The sequence below is a fragment of the Neovison vison genome, chromosome 5, assembly GCF_020171115.1.
Source record: "Neovison vison isolate M4711 chromosome 5, ASM_NN_V1, whole genome shotgun sequence".
In the NCBI taxonomy this organism is placed as follows: Eukaryota; Metazoa; Chordata; class Mammalia; order Carnivora; family Mustelidae; genus Neogale; species Neogale vison.
Genome location: NC_058095.1, coordinates 135,510,057 through 135,536,402, shown reverse-complemented (window position 1 = coordinate 135,536,402; position 26,346 = coordinate 135,510,057). Strand labels below are relative to the sequence as shown.

Sequence of the window (26,346 nt, the reverse complement as noted above, 5' to 3'; positions counted from 1 at the left end):
CTTCTGAGCCAGCCAGGTGCCCCAATAAGCACATTCTTTATTTCAGATTATTAAAGTAATAAGTACTACAAAACAAAAGCAAACTAAATTTTTAATACTTTCCCATATTACAGTTTATTTCTAACTGATTCCAAATACAGTTCTCATACCCTAGAATTACCCATCCTACTCTGACTATAATAAAGGATTCATGCGAGTTGATATTTTTGCTCAAAACACGCTCAAGTTTTATATTCTTGCCTCACCATTCCAGATTTCTAAAACAAAGTACATTTGGGTTTTTTTTTTCCCCCTCTATAAATTTTCTAAACCCATTGCTATTTTCCTTTATCACTGGGGAAGCAGAAGAATAAAAAATTTATCGAAAAGATCCAACAATTCACTATTCATTCTCCTCTTACCATAGAAGGGTACGGCATTCAGAAACAACCTTCCATCAAAAACAAAGTTCTTAGTGAAAGTTTTCCAGTAAAACAATATGAAGATTATGGTGGTAATTTCAAAGGTAATCACACATTTCCAACTTGTTATATTGTATGGTTTAAATATATGAATTAAGTTATATGTCACTTTTTATCTCAGTAAACATGCTAAATAAAAAATATCAATAGAAGTTTAATACTGAAATGGGATTAAAAGGTCTGGGAGGTGGACAAACACATACATACACACAGAATAAAAAAAGAGAACCAGTCCTTATTGGTTCAGCAAGTTTATTTACAAACGCAGTGGAACAGAAAGGCTTACTAGTTCCTGGAGAAAATTTCTGGTATACAAACCATGATGATTCTGTATTAATGAAAAGAAGCAGCTTTCTATTGGGCATTGCTTAGTGATCATTCTGGTGAAGAAAATAGAGATCCCCTCACCAAGCAACTAAAATGTCACATATGCTAAAAAAATTTTTTTTCAAAAGCACAATATTACATAGATGAAAAGAAGGACACAGAAAGCAAATTTGTGGGTAGATTTTAGTGAAATTTCTATACGGTTCTGCATTAATTTAGTATACATTAAAATAAACAGAGCAAACGCAATTATATATTTATATTAACTATTTCAAATAATGTTTCAGAACTTTAAAAAAAACAATAAAATAACCCTCTTCGAGACACCACTAGAAAGTCAAACCTGATCATCATCAGAGTCAAAAATATTTCATTCTTATTTTTCCCTTGTGCTTTTAAGATGTTGAATTCAAAAAGTAAATACTGCACTTTCCGTCCCCCCAACACACAAAATCACTTTCTTATAAATAAACAACAAAAATACAGGTGCTACCAAGACTATAATGCTCTGATGTAATCTAAAGAGGCAAAAATTTAAAAAAAAAAAAAAAGTGTTATCCTTTTTAAAAAAAAAGAACAAAAAAGACATACAACACATATTTATAGATCTACATCAGCAGCAAACACCTCTTCTTCTATCTGCAACAGTGCTTTCGTATGGAGGCTTACATCACATGGCGGTTGGCCGTCCAGCTGATCAGGCAAGGAGAAAAAAAGAAAAATACTTAGGATAGAGAAATAGTTGGATATCGCCACCCGGGGTATAGCAGTCATCACTCAGAGAATGGCCCCGTGAGGTAGAAAGAGTGACCTTGTACTCATTTAGGCTAAAGCTAGGCAAACAAATCACAGCCTTGGTTCTAAAATCCTTCCTTTGCAAAAATTAAGTAAAAATAAACTGCTGACAAAGAAATTAGTTATACTCAACTCTCTATTATTTGTACTGGAAAAGGCAAAGGCATGGGCAATTTCCCCCTGAATATTCCAAAAATCAGTTCTATTTGGCCTGGGAATTGGATTCAAAAGAGAAAAGCGCACACACATACACACACTCCCGCCGTTGGATGCCCAGCCTTGCCGCTCTCCAACCTCAGTGGTCACATCCAGAAAAGAACTGGACGCCGGGGAGAGAAGGTTCCCATCCCGCTGACAGATAAAAGAGAGTTGACTGGGCTGAAACCGTTTTCAAAGCACTCGTCACATAAAGGGCCATATAAATACCTCAGAGTTCAAAAGCAAATGGTTTGCTGATACCACTTGTAACACCCTTTCACAATAAGGAAGAAACACATGTTACCACCATCAAGCTTCAAAGTACCAACAGCAGTAATGGTTGTCTTTACGTGGCTAGAAACGATACGCAACACATTGGAGCTATCCTAGGTTTTATAACACACAAACGAAAACATGCTTAGACACAGATGAGCATGTCAAGTTTTTGAAAAACTCAGTTTTTCCAAAAGTGACACCGAAACACCATATAATCAGAATTCGTGCTCTCCTTTTAAAAATATTAATCATACTAACACAGGCTTATAGAGTAGCAAAGCACAAGCTGTTCTCCAGTCCCTCTGTCAGACCACGGTGTTTCAAGTTGGTCATGTTCTAAATCACAGAAGCAAAGCCCACTGTGAAGCGACAGAAATCTGCTGATAATGAGGGACTGATTCCTAGCCACGAACCAGAGTACAGTCTACACTGAAGGGTCATTTTAAACTGTCTATTTAAGTTTATTGATAGCCTCACATCATTACAAGTTTTTCCACACGCAGAGCAGATAGCAGAAGAGGCTGTCCTGACTCAGGCACGCGTCCCTCTCCAGCCCCTCGGCCCCGCAAGCCTCCCGAGATGGCTGGAGTCTGGAGCCCTGACGCACTCGCCATACCCTCTTTGAAAGGGCGGGACGGGGAAGGTGACACATGAAGCTTCCTAAAGCCTAGAGTTCTAAGGCAGGGAGGTGGAGGGGGACACGGCTGCAGGTTCAGGGAAATGCATGGGAACCCGTGGCCTCCTTAAAAGACAAGAAATTTTCTCCCTGATTTGCTCTCTTACATTTGAATCTGAGATAGCAGTCGTTGCAGTAGAGCTGGTGGTTTCTGATTCGGACTTCAGCTCCTGAAGAGGAGCCTCCGAGGTCACACGAACAGGCCACACACTGAGGGACAAGAAGGAACAACCACAGTCAGTCAGTTGGCGAACTCCGGTGGCACTCCCAGCAGGGGGCAGAAATTGAGCAGAATGCAGCTTCTAAGCTCTTAGATATGTTTCAGCAAAGAAAAAAAAAAAAAAAAAAAAAGAAAAGCCCCAAAGATAATTAGTAGATTAAAATCAAGCCTGCCAGAGGAGACATTAAAGAATTCATAAGTCTAATTTTAAGAGCCAAAATGATCATTCTAAATATACCGAAAGAGTAAAATTGATCTGCTGATTGGCTTGAAAGGATTGAGTCTTCATTTCTTGTGGCAGAATGTGAGAGGGTAAGGCATCAGGGGGAAGAACTAGAGAATGAATGAGGAGTGGGGTTCTGGCACTGTCCACTGAGGTGGGCAATGTCCAGTGGCCCACGGCCCCCGCCTGGTGAGTGTTTGCACACGGCACCTGCACTTCCAGGCTGTGTATTTTGGTTCCACATGCTCAAACACTGGCTATTTGGACTGGTTCTGTTCTGCCCAGGAGCTGCTCAAGGCAGCGATACGCAAGCTTAAACAAGCTGTGCTCTGCAGGACTCCAGAGGTAAGAACCAGGGTCTCTTTCTAGCCCAGTGCAAGTTCTAGAATCACATAGAGAGGGTCTCTAAAGGCAAAATAAAGTAATTACAGGCTTAGTTCTTTTGTGCAAATCCCATAAGGTGTGGCAGGCTTTGCAATCGTAAAAATGTTTGGCGATGCTCTTCATTACACACTCTCCCTATCAAAGCTACGGTTCCGGACACTCCCAACTGCATGTCCCCATGCCGTTAATAATGCTGGTAAATTATATTTCAAGCAGGCCTCTGACAGCGTGTTAAAGAAAGGATTTATAAGGTGTAAATTTTACTCACAGAATCTTAACAGACTGAAGACCAGGAATGCATAGTGTTTCTAGATTTAATTTTTGTGACTAGGTTCAAGATTTGAGAACAGGCAATTTGCGATTCAAAGTGCAGCACAGACTGACAAAAAGTAGCACCGAGTTTGTTAGTGGGACATTCACACCCAGCGCGCCAAGAAGCCATGCGCTCTCCAAGCAAAGCTTTGCGGACCTGCAGGCTGTTCATCTTGGTCTCACCTTAAAACAATGCAAATGATAACAAAGACCCAGGGACTCGATGATCATGGCAGCTCCTTTGCCCAGAATGTTATTACAGTAGGAGCACACGCGCTTCCCACTGACTGACCTAGACGCGGAACGAGAATGGAAGGGAGGCTTTCATCGGCGCAAATCCAGGTTACTTAAAATCACACTCTGGCATTGACATTTATTAATAATTACTTAGGAAAGTATAGCTCTGTGGGAGGAAAACTATCACCAACCAATCAAAGCATGCTATGTTGTACCTCGAAAGATCTCTGTGGTGGTTCAGAAACCCTTGACACCTACTCACGTAAATCAACAATTTCAGTGTAGTTAGTCCAGTCCCTGACTCCTGATGTTATTCTCCTGAGATCACATCTGTATTCAGCACAAGCCTTTCCCTCCTCTAACCAGCCAGTTCGCCTGCCAAAGCCCGGCCCCACTCCTGTCACACCCGTCAGGACGCTAGGACAGCAGCCCCAGCTCCACCCAAAAGGCGCTACGTGCTTCTCCTACCGTCCTAACCTTATTTTCCCATCCTCCTCTTCATTCACCTGCTCTTCTAGTGACACGGCAGGACCAGAGCGTTCCTGGGGGTGTCTTTGGCTTCCAGGACGGCCTCTGGGAGAAGATGACAAGGGGCTGGCAGCTATCATGGACACAAGTATGGAGGGTGTCTACTCTCCTTTGGATGCAAGTCTCTCCTGCAAGTCTTTCCAGGTGGGAAGGTAAAGGTCACTTAGTACCACTGCATCCCACAGTACTGGCCCAGATTAGTGACAGGGAAAGTACAGAACTGCCAAGAGCCTCACACAAGAGGGCAACCTCCAAGACAGAGACCTTCCCAGGGCAGAAAAGCCAACAGCCTGTGTCCCATCTGTCCTCCTATGGTGGAGCTCAGTAAGCAAATGCACACTCTCTCCTCGGCCTCCCTCCTGCTGGGGAGCCTTCATCTCTGCCCAACATTTACCACACATTTGCGCCCCTTCTTAGTTCAAATCCCATGATACACATTTTAGAGATCCTGGTACAAACAACATTATTTTAGATGGATATATTTTCCTAACAAAATCCCTTGACAGCTAAAAAAAATTCCAGTACTTATCACTGTGTTTTTACTTTTCAGTATTTTATTTGCAAAATCCCATAAGCCAATAGCACTCCCTTTGGACAAGAGCAGAAACACTGCTGAACATGGCTTCACGAAGCACTGACGGTCTGTAGAGAAGCTACCCAAACCTCAAACCCCAACACATGTTGAAATCTGGGCTTTACTCCACATCAAAAGACAAGGTGAGTCAAGGCCTAGAGCTATAATTCTTCCCCAGTTCCTGCAGCATATAACCTAGAGAACTCAGCTGACGTAGTCCGAGCCGAATGTTGGCAAACTAGATAAGAAGCCAGCAACGGTTTTGAAAATCAGAAACAAAACAAACAAACAAACAAACAAACAAAAAGAGCAGTATCTAACTACTTAACATTTCTCTACCCAGCTTGTTAAAAGTTCCACGGACAATGGAGCTTGATTATAATGCTTTCCTTGTCGACTCAGTTCCTATAAAACGAGTTTATACTACAGCCTTAATAAAAATCACACATTTTACAATGCTGCTTTTATTCATAAATTGCAAATGCATTCACAAGCTACTGTGTATCTTTAAGCTTCCACACTGAGAATTATACGAGTATGTCTGCACTGACCACAAGCAAAAGCAAACGAGACAGGGGCAACGAGGTACATGTTTTAAAGGTCTCCCATGGCTTCAAGAGACACCTATAAATGCTCTTGGGGTAGCTTGGAAAACCATTATGAAGGCTTTAATAGATTTTGGTAAAGGAGCACTGAATTTCATAGATTCCAAAAGGCTTGTTTTTGGTTTTCACTAGAAAATTTGGACAAGACTTTGGGGGAAATTTTAATGGAAAAAATCTCCCTGAGACTAAGGTGCTCACCTGTTGCGTAGCTGGGAGCTCGGCTGCGATGTTGAAGGAGAATGGCTGCGTGGTGTGGGGGAAGGCACAGTGGTGGTCTTCACAGACCCCGCCGAAGGAGGGGGGATGCTGGAGGATGGGTTGCGCATGTAGGCCCGGTTTGAGGTGGACACCAGCTGAGGCGGGGGGCGACTGAAGTCTTGAACGGAGAAAGAAGCACGGACTCCTGAAGACTGATTGAGCCAAGGGGATGGTTTCCAAGAATTGGATCTTGGAGAATCCAGGTTATCTAGAGATTCACCTCTGAAACATGGAAAGAGTTAATTAAGATTATATAATACATTGAGCTAGAATCCATATATCACTGGAGTCCCTAAAACATCCATTTTATGTTAAGTAGGTAGTAATCTAACAGTTACATATAAAATTACCTTCAATAACTAAAGTTTCTTTTCATCAGAATCACGATGTTTCAATTAATCTTCATTTATGTTTACCTTTTTCACTTGGTGCTTAAAGAAAAAACACCGAAGTGGAAAAGACAATACTAAAAAAAAAAGTTTTTTAAATAAATTACTATAAAGACATACATTCCTTCTTTAAATCTTCAACAGATCAGATACATCAATCTTAATTTTTAAAACCCAACCCCCCCCCAAAAAAACCCACCACTTTAGATACTTACATATATCAGGTATTAGACTAAACATGGTCACAAAATTTTTGACTCATTTAATCTTCACTATAGGCAGGTTTTTTTGGCAGCGGGGGGGGGGCTATCTCACAGAAGTTAACTTGCCCATACGAGAAAGAGCTAGATAGTGGTAGAACTGGCTTTCAAACCAGTATCTCCCTGATTTCAGCATCATCCAGACCATTCCTACTGTGCAGTACTCACTCCCACCCCAAACCCTGAATTTAATCAACTGTCTAATGTACATCTCATAGAAGCATTCATCAACCCCTCCCCTGGAACTGAATATGCATTTAAAATAGAACTCGGCACCTGGGTGGCTCAGTTAAGTGGATCACTCTGGGTTTCTGCTTAGGTTGTGATCTCAGGGCCCTGGGATCGAGCCTCACATTGGGCTCCACACTCAGTGCAGAGTCTGCTTGGGATTCTCTCTCCCTCTCCCTCTATTCTTTCTCCTTGCTTTCTTCCATTGTCTTTCTCTCTCTCTCTCAAATAAACAAATGAAATAGATGCCCAAAAATCATTGAAAAATAAAATAGAGTTTAGCTCACAAACTGATTTAAATATAACTTTCAGAAAGTTATATTTAATTGGGGACAATTTCAGATTTAAATATAACGTTCAGAAAATCTCTCTAAGTCAAGTGCTTACATCAATTCTGATCTACAGAGATTGACTCCAAATTATAAATGGTTTATTTCTAACAGGTCAATTTTGTTATTACATTTAAAACTTGATCTTTTATCCCAAGTTTGAAATATGGTTTTTTTTTTCTTTTAAAATAACAGAAATACTACCTCATCTTGATGAGAAAGACCCAAAAAATATAGAAGGGCATCTGAGAGAAGAATGAAATTTCCCTCCACCCTCACTCATCACAATTTACCTGCCCTAATTCCTGGAAGTGACCACGGTTAACTTCGGGACTTTTTCTGTTTACACACAGATTTTCATACAGAGACCAGCTGACATGAGTAGAGCCCCGTCTAGATACACCTGTAATGTGTTCATGAGTTTAATACTCTTAAACAAATGGGATTACTCTACAATGCATACTCTGCATAACTCTCTTTCTTCCAGGTACGATGTTATCCTAGAGCTATTTTCCTGGCAGTTCCTGCGATGGATGGTACTTCAGAGGCCCCCAGGGAATCGTCGTCCTGGCATCCCTGCCACTGTGCGGCCCCCTCCCACTGATTCTCTCTTGGCCATGTGACATGTTAGGCCAATGGAACATTAGCAAACATGATACAGATGGAGGTTTGAGAAACACTTGTCCATTAGGGCTTATTTGCCTGCGAGGTTTCCTCTTTGGATCCAGGTGCCATGTGCTGAGGCAGCCCAAGCGGCTGTGTAGAGAGGCCGTGAGGAAGCAGAAGCTCCCGGCCAACAGCCCCGATGAGCTCTCAGGGCAGCGTCAGCATCAGGGTTCAGCAGTTTATGGCTCACCGTCAGGAGATGTACAAATCGTGAGCTAAGGGCATTTTTAATTTTCAAACGGTCATAAAAACAACAACAAAGAATATGTGATAGAGACTGACATGGCCTACGAAGCCAAAATTATTTACTATCTGGTCCTTCATCCCCCCCAAAATTTTGTCAACCCCGGTTCAAAAGGACTATAACTGTCCAAGGGACCCCACCAACATCATCCAAACAGCTGTCCAGTCAATTTTGATACAAATCGTGATAAGGCAATACACGAATACAACGATAAAAGAAAGAGGCATTGCCGTATCGTCCACCACCTCAAAACTTAGTGGGTTGATCCGTGTGCTGCTCTTTATTAGGCAAGTGCTAAGTACTTGTATTAATAGATACTCTGCTTCTTTTCTTTTTTGCGATTGCCAATAATATTTAAGCATATATCCTTTGACATATCTCTGCATACTTATCCAAATCCATTCAGAATATAGAGTGTCAGGAACTAAACTGCTCACAGGGTGTGGACATAAAAACTTCTGCTTAGTAAACACCGAAAAACTTTCCACTCAACTGGGGACAAGAACTCCTGTTTCCTTATACCACTGTCAATACTGGACTGAGTTAGTTAATCATTTAAATCTACAAATCTCATAATGAGACATGGGATTGTTGTCTTAGGAGAACTGCTGATCTTTTTTTTTTTTTTAAGATTTTATTTATTTATTTGACAGAGAGAGAGATTACAAGTAGGCAGAGAGAGGAGGAAGCAGGCTCTCCGTGAAGCAGAGAGCCCGATTCAGGACTCAATCCCAGGACCCTGGAATCATGACCTGAGCCAAAGGCAGAGGCTTTAACCCACTGAGCCACCCAGGAGCCCCAGAAGTGCTGATCTTTTAAATGTTTACTGACTTAGTTTCTTTTTCTGTAAACTCCTCTGCTCATATTGCCTATCTATGTTTCTTTATTTGCTGATTTACAAAAGTTACTTGTACATTAGCCCTTTTGAACATGTTATAGATTTTCCTCAGTTTGTCACTTCTGAAAATACTAAATAAAAGTAGCTTTAGTACTCATTTACCCAAGATACATCTTTTAGAATATTCGTCTTCTCATCTCTAATTAATTTATATCTATATATTTTTCTTGAAGTTACAAAAATTGGGTTTCATACTTTATGAACACTATTATCTCGATTCTAATCAAACCATTATCTCATTATAAATAAAAAGAGGCTTAATTTTATGTTTCAAGGAAGGACATTCAAGTGCTTGAACAATACGTCAGAGTTCCACATTCCACTCTGCAACCTATGGCCGTGTGGTTTTGTCCAAGTGTATTCCGGACCTGAGCCACCATTTCTCCATATGGAAAAAGAGCATCACTACCCCTGCCTCCAAACATTGTCCCCAGAGCAAGTGAGATGATGGAGACAAGTAACGGGCATATCGTGGGGCACTTGATACGTACTGGGTAACATATGCCTGATGACATTCACTGTACTTTCCCCTCTCTGCTCAACCTCAGATAAGACAAGAAATTATGACATCTCTCCTGTCCAAGGTAACCAGCATGTCTAGAAATTAAACATCTGCTTCAGAGCACAGAAGAGGAAATAACTCCTAAAACGTCCCGCACCTTCTCATAATCCCAGGCAGACAAATCGGCTCTTTATTTACGCTGGAACTGCGCTGTCGGATCCAGCTGCTGTCATTGAGAAGAGATGTTCTCTTCCTCATTTCTTGAAGAATTTGTTGTCTCTCTAACTCTGCTTCCGATGGGACTTGTTCCTTCTTGGAACTCCTCTGTGATGAGCTAGTGCTCCCAATTTGGTCTAAATATTTATTGCCTCCTAAATTAAAAACACATCAGAAGGTGTAGGATTAGCACGTTATTAAAGGCGGGTGGGGAGGGAAGGAATGTGGTTACATCTCCAAATACAATGTAGCAAAAGACGTGACATTGTACACATATGCTAACATCAGTTCTGCATGGGAACATAAAAGTAAAGTCTGCTATTCCTGGAAATGCCAGTACCACACCCAGAGGCACGCCACAGAACATGCTCCGGAAGACTTACGGAGGCCGCCCAAAAAGGAAACAACCAGCACTGACTTCAGCGCTATCAAGTTACAAAGTGCTTGTCTAGATATCGTTTCTCTTCCACTTGTGCCTTCCTTCCGAAATTAAATCAATCAAACACACACTCATCGAAAACTTGCTGTGACAATGTGTTCAAAAACCGACACTCCCCTTGGGGAGAGCAAGACATTTATGCCTGCATCTCCTGCCAACTCGAGTCTTCATGGTGTAAGTTCTAGAATAAGTGATGACCGAATTGTAAAAATGAGATCACACTCAATCACTGAAATAGCTTTTGTGAAACTGAAAAATATCCAAGTAACCCACATGTTAACCAAGGACTATTATCAAGCTTGTTGGTCCTTGCAGAAACTGACGAAACTATAATTCGGATGTTGAATACATGCATGACAATTCAGTTAGGTTTTGTCCTGAAGGCTTTGTCTCATTGGATTTGCGATTAATTTCTGGTTTGGGTAAGATTTCCATAATGTTGAAGTCTCTTTCCCCTTCGATTTGGATTAGAGAATTCCATCTAAGGATTTGTTTCCTTTCACTCTCCAGATTTACCACTATTGCTCGTTTTTCAAAATTCACAGTGCATCTCTGCCTTAGTTCATCTTCCAGCAAGCAGTCAACAAGGCCAACGTTTTCTCACGCCCACCTATATTTACCTGTGTGGGTGCCCACAGCTTATCAATTTGGTCATATTTTAAATGAAACATCTTCTACTTTAAAAGTGACTTATTGCCATAACCAAGTTTTTCAATAACGTATTTCTTAAGTTCACTGCCTTCTATCCAAGAGCTTAGGGTTAGTAGAGGGAAGAAAACACATACAGAGGATTGTAGAACTTAAAAGTTTGCTTTTAGTGGTGGCTAGAGGCAAATTCACAGGGAAAAGAAACCCAGAAAGTCAAATAAGTGAGACCAGAGCAACCAGATCTGAAAGCATCTCAATTGCCAATTGCAAAAGAGAAAGTTCTGGTTTTAGTTAAGGGTCCCTAAAGGGAAAAAGAGCAGAAGAGCTGGAAATTTAAACTAGGACCAGATAATAGAAACCCCTAACAGTTAAAGAGGAATGATCAAAGAACCTACTGGAAACTAAATTCTACAAGCTTTAACCAGAGGTTACACACTAGCTGCTACCTGACCATTTAGGCCTGCAGATATGTGGTTTGGCTCACAGAGGGCTTTAAATTTTATTTATCCTTGTCAGCATTTCAAAGATGACATGAAAATCCACATTGTTTTTAACTTCTCTTTGACCCCAGAAACACTGGGCTTGCATTCTCCACATGGCAGGGGCAAGCTTACATTCTCCCACGTGGCTCTCCGCTCCGTGGGCACGTCTACCCAATTCACCCCAATCCTCACCTGGACCTTCATTTCATTTATATAACTGACCAGCAAGCACCCTGCTTTGCCCAAAACCTCATATGCAAACCCTGCTTAAAATGATGCTTTTTGCTTCGTAGTTTTTTTCCTCCTCAGTTACATAATTTCAGCTACATGCATTCCTAAAAATACACTTTATACTAACAATATCAGGTTCCTAGCCATTTTTGCCAGGTTAGCGAAATCATTATCATTTTGGACTTTTGGACCTCTTGACACTTAAATGTATAATTTCAAGTTTATAAGCAATTTTTAAGTCCTGTGGTATTTTGCAGAAAACTTTTCTGTCCCATTTCCTTGGCTGCAAGATAAGATCTATACAAAACTATCAATAACACTGAAAAATCTCAGAATGTTTCATTAGCTAAAACCATTTTACTCTCCCAGTACTCCCTCCATTATAAAGTAAAGCCAAAATAAGCATAAGAAAGCTTTGTTTTTATACACAAATGTTAAAAAGAGATGGTATTTTAATTACATAATCTTAATGAATCTGAACTATATTGACTTTAAAAATACTGATCATAGCCTGCGAGAGCATAAGCAAACAACTATGCTGAAGAATTTGGAAAAAAAATTCACATTTACCATTTTTATTTGTAGGGTAATCATCCAGCTCAGTTGTGGATCTGGATTTGTTCCTACAACACAAAACACAACATATTATAGACATCTCCTTAAAAACATCTTTTTTTAAAAAAAAATTTATGTATTTATTTATTTGACGAGAGAGACACAGTGAGAGAGGGAACACAAGCAGGGGGTATGGGAGAGGGAGAGGCAGGCTTCACACCGAGCAGGGAGCCTGATGCAGGGCTCGATCCCAGGATCCTGGGATCATGACCTGAGCCGAAGGCAGATGCTTAATGACTGAGCCACCCGGGTACCCCAAGAACATATTTTTTACATGTATGATGTAAGAACACCAAAAAGATTGCTTTAAAAAGCAGTTGATTTATTTCCTATATCTGTGGAAAGCTACATTTACCTTCTTAATAAGGAATTTTTCATGTTGTACAAGGTAGATGTCTCTAAATAAGAGAAGAGCATGAGAAGAACAAGTGAAGACCCTCTCCAGTTTGTAGGATGATTAAGCCTATGATTTTTAACCAACTTGTATATTTTGATTCCCTCCAGATCTCAATCACATAGGCTGTACCAAGCATCTGTCATCAGATCACCTAATATCATATTATCTCTTCCTTCATGGTGCCCAAAGGCCGAGAACTCAACTTTTTGGGCACTTCTTCCAAAACAGCCACTGCCCAAATGTTACCTTGGCTATGCCAAGAGGCATGGGCAACCTCTAGAGATGCTAGGTTTTGTAATGAGAACACTGAAGTCTCTGAATCAGTCTAGGCAGGTCTCATTCTCACTCTACTAAGCACCATAACTTCGAACAATAGTGGTGATAATGAATAATGTACATTATCATATCTATATATTACACACCTACATACATATAACACATATGTACATACATATAACATATAATAAAGTATAATTCGTAATAAATTAATCACAATTGGTGGCAACTTTGATTAATGGTTTCACTTGTATTAACACAGAAAATGATTTTTATTACAAAATGTCCAGCCATACCCCTTAACACCTCGAAGGCCTATTCTACCACAACAGCCTAGCAGCATTTTATATTTTCCAGGATTTGTTACATTTTCCACTGCAGTGTAATTATTTTCTCCAGGTTATAAGCTACATATACAAAGACTATTTAAATATATATATATAAGTGTATATTTGTAACAAGGCAGATACACAGTTTTAATGATCCACAATTACCCAGAAATCTTCAATATAAATAAAAGCATCCATCACTAAAATTTTTTTTTAGCTTCATGTCAGCCCATTACTATCTATATATTAATTTTCCCTACTAGGAGTCCCACTCTATCAGCCTGATTGCCCATAGAGACGAGTCTTTCCATATCCCTAAGGTAAACTTCCTGAGGAAGAAATGTCAGCTCTGAAAACACAAATTAATGGTCATACACTGGGTATTTATAGACAGAGTCTGTTCAGAAGTCCTTAGTGATTTCAAAACAGCAAAGTATTTTAAAAATTACTTTAAAACATTAAATTTATGTCTCAGGAAATTTTAAGATATAGCTAACATGTACTGGCATTGACCAGTACTTCTCAACAGACTAAGAGAAGGCCACAATTCTCATTTCAGATGTCCACATATATATATAATGTCATTTGGGGCAAGCTGATGCCATTGCTTACAACCTCTTCAAAATAAAAACTAAGGCAGTTGCACAAAATGAACACAATTCTACCCTCTGTCCATTCCTCTTGCATTGTGGCTCCTCCCGTGAAGAGGTAAAATTTTTCTTTGTTCTGTGAACCTGGGCTGGCCTGCGATTTTACTCTAGGTAACAGAATGTGATAGAAGCATGGTGGGCCAGTTCAGAATGTAGACTGCAAGGCGCCTTGCTTCCTCTCTTTAGTTCTGTCTTCTCTACTCAGCCCCCATGTACATGAGACTGCCCTGGCTCGCTGGATCTTGAAAGCACACGGCCTAATTGTTCTCACTGTTCCAGCTTACAGCCAACTCCCAAAGCAGAGCTGCCTAGTAACCTAGTAGGAGATGTGGGAGGGGCCCTATCAACTAGAAGAACTGCCTTAGGATCAGCCCAAAAAATCACAAAATCATGTGAAATCACTAAGCTGAGGGATAGCTGGTTACACAGCAAACGCTAGTCCTTACAAAGGTCAACCAGCAAGATCTCTTTATATCCCACAAAAGATCAAGAGCCGAAATACTTCTAAAATACATCTAGGTGAGCCCTCCAATGTTCATCTATTATTCCAATGAAATTACAACAAAAAGTCCCACATACCTGTCACTAGGAAGCAACCCTGAAGATTTTTCCTCTCTCTTTGGTATGTCATAGGAATCAACAGGTCTAAAAGACAGAAAGAAGTAAATGAAATTGTGAAACAAGAGTTTATGGTCAACATATTGGACTTTAACACTCTTCCTGAGTTAGAGAAATTGACATCAGAAAAGGGTTATTTTAGTCTCTTCATGAGATGGGTCTCTGGGTTGAAAACAAAATATACAGAAGCATTTTAATCAATCACTGCAGAAAGAAGACCCACTGATACCAACAGACATTTGCAATTCACTCATCCTACAAATGTAGAGGGAGTGCCTGCTACTGCTCTAGGGCTGGGCTACCGAAGCAAACAAAACAAAAAGAGTATTAAATGTCATTCTTACATTTCAGGGTTCCCAATAAATATGGAACATAAAACATGGTAAGGCATGTGGGAGACGGTGTGGGGAAAGGGCACATGTTTTAGTCGAGGTATCCTGGAAAGTCTGAGAAGGGGACATATGAACAGAGACTCAAAGAAGATGAGAAGACGAGGAAAAGAGGTGAGGGAAGGCCTCTGCAAGGACAGGGACTAAAAACTGCCGGCGTTCAGGGGCAGAATGCATTGGACATTTTCAAGCAGGAAAAAGGAGACCCGTGTGGCTGGAACAGACGGAGGGAGGGGAGGAGCAGCGGGAAGCCAGGTAGACCACGGGGTCCAGATCCAGCTCGTGTGTGTGCCTCCGAGGTCACCGCGAGGACCCGGGCGGTACTCTAACCTGACAGGAAGCCGTCTGAACAGCTGTAAGGCGATAGCACCTGCTCTACAATGTAACGCTTGTGTAGCAAATGGATGGTAGGGACCCACCAGGAGCCTCTGAAGGTGGGGGAATGGGCGCAGTGAAGCGGAGCCATGTGAACACATCGCAGTGTGCTCCGGCGGCAGCACAAACCTTCTGTACTGGTATATCTTGACTGACGTCTCCCTCTCTCTCTCTGCCGGGCGGGCCTGCTCCTGGGCCGTCTCCCGCCGCCTCTGCTCCTGCTCTTGCTGACATTGTTGCTCCCTCAGTTTCCTCTCTTCCTCAAGAGCCAGGCGCTCCTGCAGCTTCTTCCTGTGGTCCTCCTCTGCGTCATCCTTAGGCGGCTCTCTTGTCTCCTCGTCCCCTGCTCGGCTTCCTTCCTGGTCTGACGACTTGGACCCCTCACCCCAGGAGGCGTCCCAGGCGGCCGCCGCGGGCTCCCGCGTGGGCAGAGAAATGCTGTTTGAGCTCAGGACCATCCGCTCCTGTGTGACCGGGGGGGAAAGAGAAGCCCGACTGAATCTGTGCATCATCACAATTTCATTTACTTGTGTTCTGTTTGAGAGTTGGCCGGGGTTTCCTTTTATCGCTACCAAAGCCACACGTGGGGGAAATACAAGTGCGAGGGAGAAAGACGCACTTAGGGTTTGTTAACAGAACCATTTGATGATACAGTAAAGAAACTAAGAGAAAGGCTGAAACATCAGAGCAAAATTCCGACAGATCAGAGCTCGTTGTGTTTTTCAAAGAGCTTATGTAAGTAAATATGCGGCAAAAGCAGGTGAAACAGAGGATCTTCCATTCCCCAGATAATTTCACTGAGACAGAGAAGAACACAGCACGTTCCAACACTACCTCATTCAAGTACTTGTAATTCTCTCTCTCAGCTTCCTGCTTAGCCCTTTGCCACTCTTCCCTGAGTTTCTCCTGCTCACGTTGATATTTTTCCTATAAGGAGAGATGGCATATTAGTTAATTAGTTAATTAACAGATTAATGATGTTACACGGAATCTCTTTCACCAGCTTCTTTGCTAGCTCTACCCTTCACCTCAATCTTTAAAGATAGTGATATTATTTTCACCAATTGGACTTTCATCCCTAAAGTATGAAATAGCTTATATGGAATTAAATGGTGGTCTCGGGAAAGGGGAGACACTCAGAATTGAACCTGTAGCCACTCTGTACCACAGTTGTAACTGAATGAAGCCCCTGGCTAACTGCAAGGGGGACTGAATTTCCCTGCAGTGGAGTGGGCACACACACAGCTTAGCGGGTGCAAGGCCTTACGATCCACACACCTGTCACACATAAGAAAATCCAGAAAACCAGAGCGCCATGTTCTAAAAAATACACAGAGTAAATAATTGTTTTAAAAGGAGGACTCAGAAAGCTTCAAAATAGAAATGTAACGAATGCAAGATGTGCCGCCTCGCAAAAGATTTGTTAATTATGAGGTTATTAGCTTCTGATTTTTTAGTTTGCTTCCTGGTGCCGGTTGACACGGAGCAGGGAAAGCCAGCGGAACGCCTGTGGGCCCACACCACTCCGCTCTACCTGCAGCAGGCGGTCCTGCTCCTTCTGCCACCTCTCCTGCCGCTTCCGCTCCTCCTCCTGATCCCACGCCCAGCGGCTCGGGGCACTGAGGGTCGGAACCGGAAGCTAGCCAGTTATAAGAGAAGACGTGCAAACAGAGGAAGAACATATTACTTCATTCAGTCATCTACCGAAGCACTTCAGCTTTTATGAATGATTCATCACCCTTTGCCTAAGCGGTACCAGAGGAGGTTTGGCTTTCCGTTTCAAAGTGGGTCTTTTCACCCTGGAAAGACTACCCCTTGATAAATTCTTATGCAACTGAAAAGAAGCAACGCTAGTATGTGCTAATTCAGTCCCGCCAAAGTCACCTTACTTGTTCTAAAAACAAATGAATGCTACTTACATCAGGAACCACAGAATCCGAGCTTCCTGTGTTGCAGCATGTTGGAAAGGAAGAAAAAAATATATAAGTCTTTTCATTTCTATGAAATAATTTTTTACAGAGTCATATTAGCTGTTTCTATGCCAGGATACTAAGTGAGATCAGTGATTTTTTTTTTTTTAAACTGCAGTAGATTCTCAGTTTTTCTCTTCAATTCCATCTGTTTGTTACTCTTCTTCCAAAGTCAAAGTCATTTAAAACAAAGAGAGAGAAAGTATGGGTGCCAAAGATATCCCTTAGCCCTTGGTACTCGAGCTGGATGGCTAGTGTCTTCTGAAGAGGTTTCAGGGTTCTTTTATGAATACACCAGGTAGTATGTCACAGCTGAGCACAACAGGAAGAGAAAAAAGGTTTTCAAATGGTATATTACCTGCCAAATCCAAATTTTTACTTGCCACTACTTAAAGCTAACATGCCAGCTCTGTATCAGATTTTCCAGGTCTCCTTGCTAATAAGCTACTTTTCTTAAACAAGACACCACAAAAACATGTTCAGGAAATCCTTCCCCTTCCTCTCCTATTACTTGCCGCACAAATATTCAAACTTCATGTGTACACCTATGGGCCTAATATTCTTCTCTTTATTCTTAGGGGGTACTTACTATAGGAATGTGTGTGTCTGTATATAGTACCAAAAAAAAAAAAAAAAAAAAAACCAAAAACCAACTAAGCAAATTTCATGAAAGATGCTATCATACAGTATTTTTAATTTTCCTGAAACCTCAGCTGTAAAATAAATTGTTCACTTACACATTTTTTTTTTTAAGAAAACTGCTTTGAGACTTAGGAAAATATTCTTCCCTAAAATAGCCTGTTGAAGAGAAGTGAGTGAAAATTAGACTAGAGAAAGAAAGGAATTATCTTCTGTTAGCCAGTTTAAGCTAAAGGTATGATAGTGTTTCAACTAAATTACCGTAGAAAAATGGGAATTTAACAAAAATATCAAAAACACTATGGATACTGACACAAATAGACCTCGTACATGCACAGCTGGTGAGCTACTCCTATTTATGGTCAAAAAGAAACCTTAATTCCCCAAAGAAATACTCCTCAGTTTTTTGTTTTTGTTTTTGTTTTTTTAATCTTTGAGTACAGTAAATAGAAGGCAAGCGTGTAAAGGTTTTTGATCATCTTAAAAGTAAGAAACAATAACATTTAGATGCCTACAGCACACTCCTCTCTGTGCCATTGCATCTCAAATGTTGGATATTACTTTTAAGTTCTGACAGCACAGCACAGCTCAGACTGCATTCATGAGACAGGGCATCAGACAGCCGTGAGGGGGAAGGAATGCCACATGCACAGCACAGAAGGCAGCGCAGCCCAACTACACCAACACGGGGAGGCTCAAAACGCATGTGTTTAGAAGCACAACTGAAATTTACATTTTATTTACTTCAGGGTCAACAGGACGGTCCTATGAACACTGCAAAGCCATCGTTCCAATAGCAAGAAACAACTCTGCTCTTTTTAAAGAGCATTTTCCCCGGAAGTTAGAGTTTTCAGAAGTTCAACAATCGGGTGTTGGTGTAATCTAATATTACGCAATTGGTAGGAAGCAGTAAGGCGTAAGTGAGTTTCCTCATTTCTTACTGTCACCCAGTGGAAAGAAGCGTGTTTAACAGCATCTCAATCTTTTTTTAATTAGGAAAAAAAAAAAAGTCCAGAGGTATACAAAAGACACGCAAAGACCCATTACCACAGAGGTAGACCCATGAACTGTAAGAAAAGCATGATGACCCTAGGAAAAGAATGGAAATGGGTTACGTTGCTTGGTCACAATGGCAGCCAAATTGAAAAGGCTTAGTGCCCAGCACCAAAGACTATAAGGACAGAGTGGAGAATGGGAACAATTCCATGAAAGTACATGAATTGTTATCTTGGTAGTTTACCTTGTTCAAAAAATTGTGATCGCCTTTTTAAGTTTTTCAAAGAAATAGGTTCAGATGCTAGTTGAAAAATACAAAAAAAAAAAAATATATCAATACCATGTCATTCATTTTAATCTCTCACCACTGGAAAACTAAATGGTATCTGACACACCTTTCTAGTCCACAGCATTAGTTGAAAAATGACAAAACTGATAGCCATAGAAGATATGGATTATTTCAATGTACAAAGACACATATTTTTAGTAGTCTATACTACATCTATATTAGTAATGGAACTAATTATTTTATTAATAAATTCTAGCAGATAGCATCATAGTTTCATAGAAGCCAAAAAAAATCTTCCGTGCTAGATCACACAGCTTTAGGGAAATGGAAACTAAAATGTTTTGATTAGGTTTATCAACCCAAAATCTCAAAGTCCAAGGAGAATTGTTTGTAACTAAGAGTTTCTGCGTTACTAAGTAAAAAATGAACTGAGAAATAGTGGGGAGTTAGACAAGAAAATAAATTAATACCCAGGGAAAGATAAAATAAGAACAAATGTCCAAATTAAAATATTCTTCTATCTAAAGAATTTTGCCTTAGTTTAACATCTTATAGCCACTAACTTTAAGCAAATGGTGTTTAGTCCAATTAAGAAAAAAGGAAAAGAAAAGAAACATTCTGACTTCTACAGATCTGTTGCAAGGTTATGACAAACAATTCGTATACTTCAGTTTATTCATAAGTTGTAAATGCAATTATTACTTGATACTAGTTGGTGCTTACTTGTGTAAAGCAAACCCTCCAATGACAAGCGTGCATACATAATCACTAATGACGAGTCCGGTGGTTACCAGTTTGCTTTGCCTGAGTCACAGGCAGAATGGGACCTGGGCGTCTTGGATTTAACATGGGGAATCCAAAATAAATCATGTTTGCTTTAAAAACTCCTTTGATCAAGAATGCACTATTTGTTAAGACATAGTCACTTCTACCTATCAGAAATTAAATACCAAAATAAATCATCAATAAGGGGGAATTTAGAAATTTGGTTTGGCTGTGATCTAACATATTATGAACTGGTAAAGGCAGATGCAAAGCCATAAAACTGACCCAGCCGGATGGGAGCCTAGCTTCCTGGTAGGAGGAGTCTGGTCTTCTTTGAGTCTCTTTCCCTGACTTTGTGGACCAGATCTTTCTTATTTATTTTGTATGCCTAAGGAGTAGTAGATAGCATGAGGCAACAATGATTTGTGGACAGAGAGAAGAAGAAAGACAGTAATAACTCCATGATACAGTATCTCCCCAGATACCACATCTGCTTTTTCATTACAAATGGGTCCTTTGCCTAACAATGATTATTGCCATTTCTCTACTTGATATTACTGCCTGCAAACTTGTCCGTTTCACAATAAAGGGGGAAAGGAAACCTCATTCATTGTGTCAGATTTAACTAAGATTCCCTTTGCCAACATACCACAGCAAGAAGGCTAACGGCCTCAGGAAAACCAGCCTTTCTTATTTGACTTAGACACACAGGCCCTCAGAGCTCCTGGACAGGCTGCCAAAGCTTTGTTTGCAGTTCCTGAACTATTCAAACCCTGGAACTGAACGCCCTTCCACCTGGCCGCAACAGGATCTCTGTGCTAAACTTTTAGTTTCAGCTTGCAGTGGGATCGGTTTTTTCTTGGACTCACTTGTTATTAGTTTTTATAATAAAAGAACTTGAATGCTGTGACTTCTATATTATAAACATAATTAAAATGGTGATATTTACCTTTTGATTCAAAAGTAGTACTTTCATCACGAATTCCATTCATTTCCTTGGATTCAGTATTCTGGAAGGATAAAAGGCCAGTTAACAACATTCTGTTCAATCAGTCGTTACTTTTCCAAGAAACACTAGGTGCCAAATAATTAGTTCACTTAGCTTATATTTATGAGTAAGCAACACAAGCATAGAGAATTCTTCAGCATTTAAGCTTTCTCTACACGATGCAGCACGATCTCCTTATTAGATAAAAGAATATCTTAAGATAATAACAACTATATCTAGGGAGTCAAGACAAATATTTATTTGAAATTTAACTATTGCTTTGATACTTGGAAAAATTTCTACATTGTAATTATTTTTAATCAGTTAATGTAGTTAAGTATCTCTTAACCACACATTGAAGTCTACCCATCAAAGTCATCTACACAAGATCTAAAAATGTTTCATGTTTTAAAATAAGTATAGTAATTGTGTGTAATTTACCCACAAAGACTAAAGAAAGCATAAAAAGTTACAGTACATAATTTTACATTACATGTAAAATTATAGTATATTACATTACCACTTCACATCCACAAAGATCTGAGAAATGGGTATAATGTTGAAGATTGGTAGGAAACACCTACAGAACACTACTACGGGATCTTTTGATTTTACAATGATATAACTATTACTTATCTATGAGGGCTGCCTTAGGATTATCAGAATCACATTTTACTCTCATTACTATAAATTACCTTATTCAACTACATGATTTTGAAGTAGCATCAAAATTGTTCAAATTCTTTCCCCCCACACACACTTCCTACAGATACTTTGCTCTACACAAATACTCCTACTTCTCAAAATACTTACAGAATGCTGGAGGCTTTCTGAGAAATCAGTTGTTATTGACAGACTTGAAGATTTGTCTGAGTTGTAAATTCCAGAAGTTGTATCAATCCACTTTGTTTCGGGTGAACCTATAATTTTGGTAGCCATACTGGTGAGATTGAGAGTTTTATGCCGTGTAAATGGCAGGGAAGGTTGGTCTTTGCCCCAGTCTGATTGGCATATGATGATCAAGAAATGAGTACACGTAAATGGTGATGTGGAAAGAACAAAGTTAGTGAATGCACATACACAAAATATACATACAGAAGACACACAAACAAATCAGGTAGTGTATGAAAGAAGTAAAGAGTGCAGGGGTTTTGACCAACAGATCACCTTCTGAAAACACAAGGGTTAGATCATATTAATAAGGAAAAGACTAGCAAGTTTACTGACTCTTTCTGTAAACGAGAACTGAATATCGCATTTTGAGATCATAATTTGGGAGGTGGCAGGGAGTTTAATGCCCTTCTCCATCAAACCTCAACAACGAAGAAACACAGTAATAGAATTATACTGACAGTGCCTTGAGTATGAACAGCAGGAATACGACCTACCCTGTTCTCTCTAACACCAGTTAGTTACGGTGCTATCGAGAAAGTAAAGTCATAGTGTGATTCTTGATCCTCAGAATTGTTATGAGATTCCCAAATGCAGATGCAATTACAATAGCTTTCAGTTAGTATCTGCATTCAGATTCAGTATAGCATATCGATCAATCAATCAATAGATAATGTAGAATCCAGTAAATTTGCTAGAGAAAAGTTTGCAGACAGAATAGTCAAGGAGGGATTGTTCCAGATTTGTTTGGGCATAACCACAGAACATCTTGAAGCCAAAAAATAAAAAGTAAATAAAAAATGAGAAAAAAGTTATTGAAGCCAGCTGTTATAACCACTTGCCAAAGACCAGTTCCCCATTGAGAAAGGCAGACAGTGGTAAAACCCAACTCACCAGACTTTCCATGGCGCCTGATATCCATTATTAGGTTTCCAGTTTCTTTAGCATTAGCCATGGTTGCCTCCCACTCTTTTGTGTCCTTATATGAAAACTTGGTGTTGTTAATAGCAATAATTTCATCATCTACCTGTAGCTGAGAAAATTCTGCTGGGCTACCTATAGAAAGCAAAATAAATTAAACAACCAATAACAAAAAATTCCAAACAAAAAAATCTACATTTAGCTTACATTTGCTTACTTAGAGAAAAAAATGACTTCTTAATCTCAACTAACCATTCTTAGATTTTTCAGGTAGAGCAGAGTGAGGAATTCTTTTTTAAGTTACAAAATATTTGAGTACCTACAACATACAAAGCACCAAATCCATTTTTTATGCTAGAGCATGTATCTTCATTAACATATAAAAGAATAAGCTCATCTGTTCCATAAAATTTCTTTATTACCTTCATAAGAACAAAGAAAATTTTAAATTATTTTTAAATTCAAAATGTGAAATATATTATACTTTAATTGAGCTTCCAAATCCAAATGCACTCTGGAATAGATTAAAAAAAAAAAGCAAGGCCATTTAAAACCCCTTACAATTACCACTTCCCGTTATCTAATTAAACAGTCTTTCTAAATTTTCAAAAAAAATAACCAGAGTTAGCATGCAATTTTATATAGCTAAAATATGTAAATGAGGAGCTCCTCTTAACTACAGGGGCTTAATTTTAGGCTCTGAGGTAATATTTTGCTCAAAATTCCTGGGAGGGACTTGGTAGAACCCTGGGTGGGCGAGGGGCTGCTTCTGTACAAGTCCCAAAGCATCCTGAGGACTCCACAAGCAACAGATATATTAGGATGCTCAGAAAACACCAATTTATTACACAGCACATACACAGCCACCCCAAACACAGCCAATCATGGGCAGTTCTTTTGGAATTTCCAGTCAATTGCTGATTAGAAGCATGACAAATGAATTCTGTAAAGGCCAAATGATAAGATTCTACAAAACTAAAATTAATGAGGCAAGCAGAAGAAATACTAATAATCTCTGGGAAGAGGCTGCATTCCTCACTCTACTACTGCCTTTATCGCATGTGCTGTCTCCGCCTGTATCACATAAACTAATTTCTGGAGGGTTTTTTGAACAGCATAGAATAACAAGGGGAAGAAAGTTGAGTAGAACTAAATCTATGAATTACCTGCTTCGACTGATGCAACGAAGATCCCAGACAATGCCCATTTTACTGTAAACCCAAAGTCAAGACCGCTCCCGGGCGTCTGGTTTATGCTGATTCTCATATCACTGAACTGATCCTGAAAACAAACACGAAACGGTGGGATCAGGTGTCCCTGGCACCCACATGGAGGAAAGTCTATCCATGAAAGAACGGAGGCTATATGCAAGGTACACTTGAGTTATTTCATGATAAACCAGAAGCAGCAATCTTTTTAACCTGGGTTTGGTAAAACCTTCATTTATACTCATATCAATGAGTTTATTATTTTTCTGCTAAAACAAGGGAAACCTTCACATCAACAGATGTTTTTCTTCACATTAATATTTTTAATCAGCTGGGCATGAATAAAGCTTGGGCATTTGCCCCGTCTACAATTGGGTTTAATTTATAGACCATTTGTTATTACCCAGGAAAGGAGTGAGAAGGCATGTTGTGCATACTGTTTAGTGGTACAAACTTGCTATTAATAAATAAGCCCTAGAGATCTAAAGCATGGTACAGTGAATAGACACAGCACGGTATTCTAATCCAACTTGCTAACAGACTATAACTTAATTATTCCGACCACTAAAGAGAAAGGATGCTTACATAAGGTGATCAAGGTGCTAATTGTCACTACAATGGCAATCCTATTACAATATATAAATGTGTCAAATTAACATACAGTACACCTTAAATATATACAATGTCATATATCATTTATTTCAACACAATAGCATTTTTGGAAATGCAAAAAAATATTTAAATGCTTTTCTAAATGCCACCATACTTATTAAAAAGGCAAATCCGACATTTAACATATTTAGCTGAACAATGTCAGTGGGTTCATTGACACATGACTCAGCTACACGTAGAGCTCCGCTAAGACAGGGACCACCCCCTATTGGGCACCTGAAGTTTTGGCAAAGCACTGTTTGCCCTGTTGCCTCATGAAGATCAAGGGGTGAGGAAAGAGCCACCACACGAGCTGTACAATGCGAGCTACGTCATCTCTAGGGAACCAGGGTAGATCAGATTCCAGGAGGGCCCAATCCTGGACATCCTAAGCAGCAAGTCACAACTTCCTCCAAGGGACATCAGCCAACAAGCCCAAGAAACAACAGTCTCTTGGACAACAGACAGACCTCTGTTTCCACCTCCGTCACTATACCACACAGCAACAAATGCTCAGTTTCACAGAAGGGCAGCCATTTTCCAAAACAAATGTTTTAAGTTGTAAAACACACGATGTCTGTGAAAATTTCAATTGCCTTTCATAATGTATGTGTTTTGTTTTGGGTAAACAAGCAGACATGAATTTTAACTCGAAATTCCCAGCCTAGTTTCAGTCTTTGATTTAGAATAATTAAGAACTGAGACATACTGTTTCAAAAGCAGAAGTTCTTCCTAAAGCCATTTTATTTTCCAGAAAAAAAAAAAAAAAAGACCTATAAATTCTCCAGGTCAGTGTGGCAGTTAAAACTGAACCTAGGGGGGGCGCCTGGATGGCTCAGTGGGTTGAGCCTCTGCCTTCGGCTCGGGTCATGATCCCAAGGTCCTGGGATCGAGCCCCGTGTCGGGCTCTCTGCTGGGCGGGGAGCCTGCTTCCCCCCCCCCCGCCAACTCTGCCTGCCTCTCTGCCTCTCTCCCTTGTGATCTCTGTCTGTTAAATAAAAAATTAAAAAAAAAAAAAAAACAAACTGAACCTAGGGCTAACTGGGCAAATCATAAAGCTTTATGCTGAAGTTTTTCCACCTCTAAAACAAGTTTAAAATCCAAGTGACTCTATTCTACGAAAAACTGATATTATGTAAGAATTAGAAACAAGGGGGTGGGGCGCCTTGGTGGCTCAGTGAATTAAAGCCTCTGCCTTCAGCTCAGGTCATGATCCCAGGGTCCTGGAATTAAGCCCCACATCGGGCCCTCTGCTCAGCAGGGAGCCTGCTTCCTCCTCTCCCTCTCTCTCTGTCTGCCTCTTTGCCTACTTGTGATCTCTGTCAAATAAATAAATAAAATCTTAAAAAAAAAAAAGGGAATTAGAAACAAGGCAAGGAAGACACCGAACCAAGAACTTACTATATTCTGTGGACAAAGAAGTACTAAAACAATATGCACGTATTCATCTGGTCAACATACACTTACTGTGCGTCTATTTTGTGTAAGACAATAGGGCTTAATACTTGGGAAATAAAGATGGATTAGGCATGGTCTTTTTTCTCAAAAAATAATCACTGACTCTTCCAGAGTTGAGTATGGAACTATTTTAAGAAAAATATGTAACTAATACTATAGAAAAGTTCTCATTGGAAAGCTTGTAAAGCAGTTTAAATACAGAAACCCTGATGTGGGTAGCGAAACACGTTAATAATCAGCCTGATGAACACCGATCTTCAGAATAAAACTCTGCTATGAATAGAAAAAATTAGTGGTTAATTCCTCTCCTTAACC

At 40.0% G+C, this 26,346-nt stretch overlaps 1 protein-coding gene across 7 annotated transcripts in view; it reads right to left on the bottom strand.

The window, feature by feature from the left end:
* Positions 1-696: 696 nt before the first annotated feature.
* Positions 697-26,346, bottom strand: part of LMO7 (LIM domain 7) — a 207,636-nt gene continuing 181,986 nt past the window's right edge. For 5 of the 7 annotated variants that reach the window (XM_044249891.1, XM_044249890.1, XM_044249889.1 and 2 more), the window contains 16 exons: positions 23,881-23,995; positions 22,688-22,849; positions 21,716-21,903; positions 20,864-20,924; positions 19,105-19,161; positions 17,175-17,200; positions 16,790-16,894; positions 16,090-16,182; positions 15,385-15,719; positions 14,453-14,518; positions 12,177-12,229; positions 9,748-9,961; positions 6,015-6,296; positions 4,056-4,164; positions 2,841-2,943; positions 697-1,481 (listed from right to left, as the gene is read on the bottom strand). In XM_044249891.1, the coding sequence (XP_044105826.1) occupies positions 1,459-1,481; positions 2,841-2,943; positions 4,056-4,164; positions 6,015-6,296; positions 9,748-9,961; positions 12,177-12,229; positions 14,453-14,518; positions 15,385-15,719; positions 16,090-16,182; positions 16,790-16,894; positions 17,175-17,200; positions 19,105-19,161; positions 20,864-20,924; positions 21,716-21,903; positions 22,688-22,849; positions 23,881-23,995 (1,992 nt within the window). In that variant the 3' untranslated portion in view covers positions 697-1,458. The remainder of the gene's footprint in view (positions 1,482-2,840; positions 2,944-4,055; positions 4,165-6,014; positions 6,297-9,747; positions 9,962-12,176; positions 12,230-14,452; positions 14,519-15,384; positions 15,720-16,089; positions 16,183-16,789; positions 16,895-17,174; positions 17,201-19,104; positions 19,162-20,863; positions 20,925-21,715; positions 21,904-22,687; positions 22,850-23,880; positions 23,996-26,346) is intronic. The other 2 variants (XM_044249894.1, XM_044249892.1) reach the window with 1 other exon arrangement.